Source organism: Haliotis rufescens, unplaced genomic scaffold (genome assembly GCF_023055435.1).
Source record: "Haliotis rufescens isolate VD_foot unplaced genomic scaffold, xgHalRufe1.0.p SCAF_7, whole genome shotgun sequence".
NCBI lineage: Eukaryota > Metazoa > Mollusca > Gastropoda > Lepetellida > Haliotidae > Haliotis > Haliotis rufescens.
The window spans coordinates 47,174,462-47,185,491 of record NW_025964361.1 but is presented as its reverse complement, the minus strand read 5'-3'; the positions used below and the strand labels follow the sequence as shown (position 1 = coordinate 47,185,491).

General features: G+C 40.2%; 1 protein-coding gene across 4 annotated transcripts in view; it reads left to right on the top strand.

Moving 5' to 3' along the window:
* The first annotated feature begins 724 nt into the window (after window positions 1–724).
* Window positions 725–11,030, top strand: part of LOC124143683 (putative bifunctional UDP-N-acetylglucosamine transferase and deubiquitinase ALG13) — a 146,091-nt gene continuing 135,785 nt past the window's right edge. For 2 of the 4 annotated variants that reach the window (XR_006862317.2, XM_046512723.2), the window contains exons 1-2: window positions 829–1,012; window positions 6,550–6,633. Coding sequence is in view for 3 of the 4 variants with exons in the window: in XM_046512723.2 (XP_046368679.1) it covers window positions 884–1,012; window positions 6,550–6,633 (213 nt within the window). In the remaining variant the exon portion in view is untranslated. Of the gene's footprint in view, window positions 1,013–6,549; window positions 6,634–11,030 lie in introns of all 4 variants that reach the window. The other 2 variants (XM_046512726.2, XM_046512725.2) reach the window with 2 other exon arrangements.

The following is an 11,030-nucleotide window of genomic DNA, read 5'->3' as shown; positions in this document are numbered from 1 at the left end:
ACAGCAGTTCACAATTCCTCAGCACAGCTGCATGTGTATCTCCATCATATATGGCAGTTATACCCTTAAAAAATCGGCTTTGAGGATTTCTATAAAAATAATTTGGAACTGAAAACAATACCAACATCATCCACTTTCTATTTTCTGCTAGTTAAATCATCAGGATCAATATTTAAGACACGTTTATGAAATAACTATCAAGACTCTATATGATACAACTTTATACAGATATGTGCATCTGAACAGAGGGTAAACGTGGTGAAACGTGGTGAACGATCTTGGCACCATGATGTTAACACCCTAACTGACGTTAAAGGAAAATCCGCGATATATTAGAACTTACTGCAATATTGACCCAAATAATTATAAAAATATTCGGAAACACAATATTCGTTATATAGGGCGAATAATTAAAAACAGCCATCCACGCTTTTTAGTTTGAAATGTGTTACATGCGTTTATTTGCAATATTTGTGATGCAATTCTAATTTTAATACTTTGTGTAATTTAGCATTATAATGTTTACGCGAACTGAGTTAATCAAACATAAAATCTATCTTTAAGACGCATATGAATACAACACGTTTCTAATTTCGTTAGGTGCCATTTATCGCCAATGTGGTCAATGTAATTTAAGGTGGGCGGTTTTTTTCAATACTGTAACAGCTGTGATCTTCTGAAAACGGTGTGACCATTTAACCATCAATTAGAAAATTAAATTCTCAGTCAATATCGTCCTTAAAACAGTAGCCGTCGGCAACATGAAACGGACAAGTGAACCAATCACAATGCGAGACGGAGACCCCCCACAATTGCACGTGCACAAGGTGCTTGCATGAGCTAGTTGGGCGAAAACCAACGTGCTTTTCGAAGAGAGCAGAAAATGAGCTCGAAATCACAAGAAATGTCGAAACTTGTTGCAAACATGGATGCATATCTTGCGCAGCTGGGCCTGTGCAGGAAAACAATTGTCAGAGACGGGTCCTGTTTGTTCCGTGCGGTGTCGGAGAAGGTGAGAAACCCTCGGATTTGGCATCGGTACTTCAGTCTTTACTGTTGTCACTGGCCATTTGTTGCTACTTGTTGATTATTTGCCAACTTTGGCGTTAATTTGCTGCATGGATGGGTGTTGTGCCAAAGCTACACTTCATGTCAACAGGCCCAACTTATTTGTTTTCATTTCGAGGTCCAATTCGTTGTTTACGCTGACATACAAAAAACTGACTGGAAGTGACCACAGCGTAATGCCAGCGTCCATACAGGCACATGCGGATTGCATGGCACAAGCATGTTGACAGCGCACATGACTGCAGTTACACTTTCTCCTTTTGTTATTTTAAGTTGTAGGATATAACAGCGTTCTCGAAAGACTTAAAAATTGCCTCGTACACTCGTCCCTAGAATTAGTAAACGTGTCAATTACACAGATTTCAGATATCCAAACAATTCTGAAATCCAAACCAGGTAAACGAAATCGTGTGATGTGTTTGCTGTTGGGCTGCGGTGGAAGCAGAAGAACTCAAAAATTGATTGACAGGTTTTGAGTTGATGTACCTTATAGGAGTTAAAACGAATTAAAATTCGAACTGGGAATTGTAATTACCACAAATAATTAAATTGCAGTTATGGTATGGTTATTTTTTTAATGTTTGTTTTGTTATAGAGATTGTAGCATGGTTTTGGCCTTTAGTTGTCACTCCTTCCTGCTGGGACAGATGCAAGCTTGTGGGCTATCGCTTATATCAAACATGCTTTCTCCCATATTTAGCTGACATGTCTGTTTGCTGTTTCATGCCCCACTCGGCAATATTCCAGCTATGCGATGGTGGTCTGTAAATAATCCTGTCTGGTCCAGACAATCCAGTGAGTGTTGTCATGAGCATCGATCCATGCAATTGGTTGGTTGGTTTGTTGTTTAACACCGCACTCAGCAATATTCCAGCTATATGACGGCGGTCTGTAAATAATCGAGTCTGGTTCAGACAATCCAGTGATTAATATCATGAGTATCGATCCACGCAATTGGTATCGATGACATGCATCAACAACATCAGCGAGCCTGACCACCTGGTCCTGTTAGTAGCCTTTTATGACAAGCATAGTCGCCTTTTACGGCAAGCATGGGTTGCTGAAGACCTATTCTACCCCGGAATCTTCTCGGGTCCCATGCAATTGGGATACAATGACATACATCAACCAAGTCAGCAAGCCTGACCACCAGACCCTGTTAGTCGCCTGTTACGACAAGCATAGTTGCCTAGATTTAACTCATGCAGTGATACATAACTGAAAAAGTGTTCAGATTGGAGTTAAAATCAAAACACTTGTTCTTTTCTCGTTTTTCATTACCTCAGGTATAATGCCAACACTTCTGCTTACTTAACTTGCAGGACACTGAGGACACGCTTTGATATGCACATTCAAAGTCCATACCTTAATGGTAGGATTGCCTGCTTATGGCTGCCTTTGAGGATCGGGGTAGAATCGGTCTTCAGTGACCTATGCTTGCTGTAAAACACTTCTATGCTTGTCGTAAGAGGTGATTAACATAATCAGGTGGTCAGGCTCACTGACTTGATTGAATCTCATTACCTATTTAAATTCTGTAACTATTTAGAAAAAAATATTCTGGGCAGGATGTGTGGGCCATTACTCTCTAGCGACTCGTACAGTACCCTCCGGCCAACCAGCTTCAAGAATAGATTGCATGTCTGTCATAATTTTAGTCGTAAGTTGCTAAGATTTATCTTAGCTAAGACAGCAAGGCCGCCAGTTCTCAAACAATATCTTTCTTATGAACCATCAAATTAATGAAGGTAGATTCTATATGTCCATCAGACCACGGACTTGTATAACGGATCAGACCAAGCAGGATTTGATTATTTTATTTGTTTAAAAGTTGAAATTGAGAAAACCACTGGTGCGTTAATTTGTGTATTTTACTCTTTTGGCATTCGATTCCAACATGTCTTGAGAGGGCTATCCATGTTAAGGGCTAGCACTAAAACACCATGATATGAAGTCTGGATGAGGACATGCACGCACATACAGAGCGGAGGCTTCTGCACAGAGTAAGAGAAATGTCTAGAATCTACATCTGTTAAAGCCAAGAAAGTTGTCAATACTGCAACATTTGTTAAAATAAAATCTCCCCTGTCATTTATACTTTCAAGTGTTCGATACAAACATAATGCAAAAAATACTTTATGGATCAGAAATATCGGGTTATAGAAAATTATCGTACAGAAAAAGTACCATCTTTCAGCATAGAAATGCCAAATTAGTACCAAATAGAATTGTTCTTGGGAATGTAGCAGATGCCCACTGAATATATTTTCACATGAACACTATAAATTACTGGTAAAAACTAACGGTTCTTGTTTTTTTATTTGAAACATTTATCCTCATGATAGTTGCAACGGTTTTACAATTGACCCTTACAGACTCATATTTAAGCTTTCTTGGTGTTATAATAACATTAATAATAAGTACCAGAAAAACAGTTAATATATCAATTAACTTGATATAAGAATAAGTCTATTTTTAAATTAAATCTAAATTATCCTTATGTTTGCTTTGTCGTATTATGTGTATAATATCCTGGAGTTCTTTTACAAAATTATCAAAAATACTGTTAACTTTTATTACTCTTGAGTGACATGCATAAAATTTTGCTAATAATATATAATTAAAGGGTTGAGAATGAGCTTTTAATATGAGCCATGTAAAGACATACTGGCACTAATCCTATATCCTTATTCTGGATGAACTGCTTTTAAGATACATTCCAGAATCTATTGACATTTTGACAGTAAAATAAATAGTGTTGGAGAGTATACTTGACCACATTCTTCACAGACATCAGAGTCTACATCTTATGCAGGTATTTATTACAGCAGGGTATGAAACTCCTAAAATTTTCAGCCAGACCACAGGACTGGCTAGCTGAAATACTTGCCAGCCCTGACCAAAACCTGCCTGCCCACTATAATCATATGTTTCTCAGGATAATTTGATTAAAACTTTAAATCGAATTGATTGAACATGAAGTAATGCAAGAAAAGAAATAGCAAACACTTTTTAGGTCAGATTTGTATTTAATATCCTAGAATACATCATATAAATAATGCTTATCATCGGGAAATATTTAGAATATTTTTACATATGAAATATAACCCGACCGTCGGGCAGGGGGATTTGAAAATCTGGCAGCCCGAGTTGAAATCAACCAGTCTCGGACGGTCGGGCAGGAAGGTATTTCGAACACTGATTACAGGGAATATTATTATGATATATTTTAAATACAAGCTGTTTATATTTATTATCAACAGGCAAATGATTGATAACTGTAAACATATTACTTTTTTTCTGCTGGAAACACTGCATTTTTATCTAATAAGTCTCTTACAAATATAACACCAGCTTTCACAATTATAAACACTTATCGCACTAAAAATAATGGGACAACAAATATCAAAATCACTCTTTTCAGTTTAGACCTTTGATATGTGTGATGGATCCAGGCATTGGACATGTCAAAATGTTTGTTATTAGTACTCCAAAGAGCTGAAGATTGTTTTCAGCAAATGTGGAAATTAAGAAATAGCAAATGTAAATATTCATATTCTCTCTTCAAACAGCAATTTATACTCAAAGAATACAGAGCTCCAGATATGCTTTTGGTGTTGTGGGTATTTTACCCATGCATTTTAAAATCATTGTGTATCAGTAATTCTATCTGGGTATTCAAATTTCTGTTACCCACTAGTTTTTACACATGTGGGTATTTAAGTTAAATATTTAAAAACACTGTTCATCTAGTCCCTGCAAACTGTCGTGTGGGTTCGAGAGCTTTATAGGACTCAAAAATACCACGATACTTCCACAAGAAAGTGTGATGGCAAATGATCATGATGTAACTGCCATCGTGGAGTTTGGCAAGGTTGACAGAATGCCCGTTCATAATTTCAAAATAAGTTGCTGATTACCTACTCGAATACGCAGGGTAACTTCACAATATTTTGATGATAAGCACAAGGTTTATTTTTTTAGCGTATCTGTAATGTTCGTTGCATATTTGATTCGCTTGGATTTTATTTTACTGCACATTTCTGCATTTCTTATGCGTATTTTACACAGATACCCAGCTTATCTGGAGCTCTGAGAATATCAACTATCTGTTACAATCACAACGATTCGAGTCTCGCTAGCTCATTTCAGAGCAGGTTATTATGATTTAAAGATCTTTAAAGGAATATTTCCAAAAAAAATATCTGTACTTATTGTGATCTTCATGTTGTAGAAAATGAATATCATTTTGTGGGTATACTCAATCTTCAATTAAGAAACAAATATATCCCAAAGAAGTTTACATCTTACCCAAATATAAATTTGTGTTGCATACTCATGTCAACCTCCATCTTCCCGAGGCAAGAGAGTTAACTTACTTTAAAAAAGTCCAGTTTCCACCCTTGCCGAACTAAGCTGGAATTCCTGGGCTCGATCGTAGCACCACTAGTGGTTATTATGAGTTATGTCCCTTCTAAGCCTCTCCTATGGACCAATCAGATGCCACCATTTGCATTTGTTTCAAACAAAATGGCGGCGCCCAGTCGAGATAATCTGATCCATAATCAAAATCTATATTGTGATAAAACGGGACTTGCATTGCGAAGTGCATCAAATCACGCGAGCACCTTGATTAAAAACATGAAAAGGTTTGGAAAATATCTGTTGACAACGAGTTGGCGGTGCACCTGCTTTGCAAATCCTGTAATTGACCGAAATCTCAGGACAGTTTACGAACCGTATTTCAATTCTGTTGAGCAATTTTGATTGGACTATGCATAGACTCGTTAGTCCAGCCAAAATGTAATACCAGCCTAGTTCGGCAAGGGTGGAAACTGGACTTTTATAGTCAGTTAACTCTCCTGTCTTGGGAAGATGGTCAACCTCAGGTGTTACATTGTTACAAAATATTGCATTGTACATCAAAAGGCAACTATGCTTGTGGTAAAAGGTGACTTACGAGATCGGGTGGTCAAATTGCATGGATCGATGCTCATGATGTCAATCACTGGATTGTCTGGTCCAGACTCGATTATTTACAGACCGCCCTCATATAGCTGGAATATTGCCGAGTGCGACGTTAAACAACAAACAAACATCGTGCATTGTTAGTTTACAAGAAACTTGCATCCCTAGTAAATATGTCGAACTATGGGCCTATGGTCTCTCAGACAGTCCGTCATGAATGACCAATTTGAATAAGAGGCAATTCTCTCTCCAGGTAGTGATTGGAGTGAGTGAGTGTGTTGGGTTTATGGTTGCTTCGAACAGTATTTCAGTTCTATCATGATGTGTCAGCTTGATCCTGTTGAAGGAAGGGGTTGTGTCACAAGTTATCGAAACTGGCAAATATAGTTTTGTGGATGACATAAATGCCAAAGATATATAATGGATGCCAAATTATCTGCAGCCATTCTTCGTCATCAAAACTTCAACATGTGCTGAAAAAATATTCGTCAAATTAAGAACATATTTTTTCAGCTGTTCCTGACTCAGTCCTACCATCTGAGGATCCGGCAAATGTGTGCAGATTATCTCTGGAGGCATCGAGACGAGTTTGAACCTGTAAGTAGTGGTCTGTATTCATTTCAGAATTGACTTGGGGCGGCCTGGTTCTTAAAGCGTTCGCTCGTCACGCCGAAGACCCGGGTTTGATTCCTGACATGGTTACAATGTGTAAAGCCCATTTCTGGTGTCCCCCCGCCGTGATATTGCTGGAATATTGCTAAAAGCGGCATAAAACCATACTCACTCAGAATTGACTTCAATATATTTTTGCATTTATGATGGTATTACTTTGAAACCGATGTAAACACTGTAAATCCATGTGTGGATTTGTGCAAAAACATTTGTGTGGATAAATGCAAAAAATATTGAAGTCAATTCTTATAAATAAGTCAACAATGTGTGGCATTAAGCAACAAACAACACAGTGCTACAATATTGCTGAATTCAATAACATTCTAAGACCCCTTCACTATTTCATGTTCAGTGTGAACTTTAATATTTGTTGAATATATACTCACCAACAAAAGAAACGTGAATACCATACATGTTTGTTAATATATGAAGAATTACTCATATTCAAGAGACATTAGATTGGTTCGATGCACAAATGAACTTATTTCATGATGTGTGAACCGATGCTTATGAATTCATAACATGTGACGTCTTAGATCCATGACTCGAGATGCACCATTTGTCTCGGCAGGATTAGCGTGTAAAGTTTGGAAATCATGTAGCATAATACGATACGTATACAGACACTGTGTTTACACTTCACTGATTGTTAGTTTTGTCATTAATTGGTACACATTGGAAACATCTCTCCTTAACACACATTCTTCTCTTATATGTTTCTATTGTTTGCGTTTCTTTTGGCGGTGAGTATAGGCATCAAGAGATGACTGTATGAATATTGCACTGGAGTTTAAAGTAAATGACTTGTATTTTGTACTGATTTCATACTTAGGGACTGGTGATTTGTTATAGGGCTGGGTTGGGGATAGGGAGTCAGGGTGGGTCACCATTCAATATGACAGTCTCTAGTGGAGGGCTATAAAAATATGACACATTTTTGGACATGAAAAAATGGACATTTTATAATAAAATTTATACTGCGTTTGTCTTTCCAGGGAGGGCAATGAACAAGATGTACAAGGACATAGGGAGGGTCGTCTGAAAATATAACAAGCATTAGGGGAGGGTTGTTCATCAAAAGTGCATCAAGAACCTCTGACCCACGCATCCTCGTAATAAATGACTGGTCCCTTATAGGAAACAATCTCAACCATGATCCTTTTGTGGTTTCATGAAAGAGTCGTTGTCCCAGATCACCAAGTTCTAATGTAGCACGTCGTCTAAGGTGCCGCGATTCGCTGTGCAGAGTTGCGTCCCTTGGGCATACCAGAAACCTATGATTGTGGGTTCGAATCCCGGTTCGCCCCGATTATGTTTCTAGGTTTGTCAGCACCATACCCGTGCTCGTGGGTGTCACCGAAGTGGTAAACGTCTGAGACCTGCATCACTTGGGGCTTTCCTCCCACATTAAGCTGACACGGCGTGATATAACTGGAATACTGTTGAAAGTGGCGTTAAACCCAACTCACTCACTCACTCTAATGTAGCACAACTGGCACTAACACTGTATTTTATCATGATACTCATGATCACCTTAACCTGGACTGTTCGAGGTAAATAATAAACACTTTATCCTTTAGCTCATCATTTCACTTGTGATCTTGTTTGATAATTAACTGCAACTTTAGAAACAGATGCTTAAAAACTGAAAATAGAGACTTAGAAATAAAAAGAAATGCTATTTCATCAAGATAAACATAGCATATTACCGGGGTTTTAACTTGACCTACAAAACTGGTGGTCCAGAGGATTTCCAGGAAATATGAAGGTCCTGTAAAGTACCAGGTAATGAAATGGTGTGGCGTACTGATTGTAAGATTTAATAATTACTTTATTTCAGGAACTTCATATTTGTAAAGAATTTGTAACTGAATATTATTGTGTCCCTTGGCACTCAGTGCATTTTTTTTTCTGCATCCATTCCATACATAAGTGCATACTGGATGCACTTTTCTGCATTTATTCCATACATATGCGCTTACTGGATGCACTTTCTGCAGTACTTAAACCCCTTATATTACTATTCAATTAAAAAATGTTTTGTCAACTTACTATGATACAATTACAAAGAGGGTATGATACAAGATCTCTAATTTGTTTTTTCTGAACTGTAGATTTTGTGGTCACAGGTTGATTTTAGTGTGGATCGTTCTCGTGAAATCTACCTTGGTTTGCCTTTCTAAAGCTAGATTTCGTATTTGCCAAGATAAGGCTTGATTATTGTATTGACTGGAGTGTAAAACAATCTTCTACCATTGATTTGGAAGTTACTTGATTACTACTCTTTCAAATTTAATTTAGGGTGGTTTAATCTACGGGTAACCAAGCTCTACATTGAAAACCAGTATGTTTCTCTCCAAATTCACTCAATAACAATGTTGACGTAGCTATAGTCACTGTTGTTGCAGTTGCTATCACATAATGACGTAGTTTCAGACTCAACGTTGATGCAGCTGTTGATGTTTGATGCTGTCATATTGTTGAAATGTAGGGGGGTATGGCACAAAATGAGATTGGTTTGAAAGACATTGGCCAGAACCTTGTCAGGAAGTTAGCCTCTCAAAATGTACAACATAGTTGCAGCATTGTCCCAACATTATCCAAAAATTGTCATGTTTCTTTTATGTTTGAACATTGATTTACCTTGTTGTAAAAAGTGTTTTCTTTGAAGAGTAAACTGTAAAATCCAAATGAGGATTTATGGTGTAATGAACTATGATTGTGCTGATGTGGCATAGAGCCAACCACCTTCAGTATCTCCTCGTCAAAGATGAATGGTGGGCTGGCCTAGTGTAACTCATATCCCCACCCCAAGCTTGTATCCCCACCCCAAGCTTGTATCCCCACCCCCAGCTTGTATCCCCACCCCTAGCTTGTATCCCCGCCCCCAGCTTGTATCCCCGCCCCCAGCTTGTATCCCCACTCCCAGCTTGTATCCCCACTCCCAGCTTGTATCCCCACCCCCAGCTTGTATCACCACTCCCACCTTGTATCCCCTCCCCAGCTTGTATACCCCACCCCCAGCTAGTATCCCCATCCCCATCTTGTATCCCCATCCCCAGCTTGTATCCCCACCCCCAGCTTGTATCCCCATCCCCATCTTGTATCCCCACCCCTAGCTAGTATCCCCACCCCTAGCTTGTATCCCCATCCCCAGCTTGTATCCCCACCCCCAGCTTGTATCCCCATCCCCATCTTGTATCCCCACCCCTAGCTAGTATCCCCACCCCCATCTTGTATCCCCATCCCCAGCTTGTATCCCCACCCCTAGCTTGTATCCCCATCCCCAGCTTGTATCCCCACCCCCAGCTTGTATCCCCACTCCCAGCTTGTATCACCACCCCCAGCTAGTATCCCCACCCCTAGCTTGTATCCCCATCCCCAGCTTGTATACCCCACCCCCAGCTAGTATCCCCATCCTCATCTTGAATCCCCATCCCCAGCTTGTATCCCAACCCCCAGCTAGTATCCCCATCCCCAGCTTGTATCCCCATCCCCAGCTTGTATCCCCATCCCCAGCTTGTATCCCCATCCCCAGCTAGTATCCCCATCCCCAGCTAGTATCCCCATCCCTAGCTTGTATCCCCATCCCCAGCTTGTATCCCCACCCCCAGCTTGTATCCCCATCCCCAGCTTGTATCCCCACCTCCAGCTTGTATCCCCACCCCCAGCTTGTATCCCTGCCCCAGCTTGTATCCCCAGCCTCAGCTTGTATCCCCACCCCTAGCTTGTATCCCCACCCCTAGCTTGTATCCCCACCCCTAGCTTGTATCCCCACCCCCAGCTTGTATCCCCACCCCCAGCTTGTATCCCCACCCTCAGCTTGTATCCCCACCCCCAGCTTGTATCCCCACCCCCAGCTTGTATCCCCACCCCTAGCTTGTATCCCCAGCCTCAGCTTGTATCCCCACCCCCAGCTTGTATCCCCACCCCCAGCTTGTATCCCCACCCCTAGCTTGTATCCCCAGCCTCAGCTTGTATCCCCACCCCCAGCTTGTATCCCCACCCTCAGCTTGTATCCCCACCCTCAGCTTGTATCCCCACCCCCAGCTTGTATCCCCACCCCCAGCCTGTATCCCCGGCCCATGTTGGTGTCTCCACCCCCAGCTTACATCCTAGTTTGGCTTGGATGAAATTGACACTTGTTGGTATACGTAATGTAGTTATTGAGCATGGATAGTCACAGCAGTTTTGCATGAGCATGCTGATGAATTTAATGACACCTGACCAAACACCTGACTAACGATCCAAAACTGCATGTTTAAGGAGACATTTACCTGGGCTTGACATGACAACTATTCTTGTTTCCCTAACTGGCACCT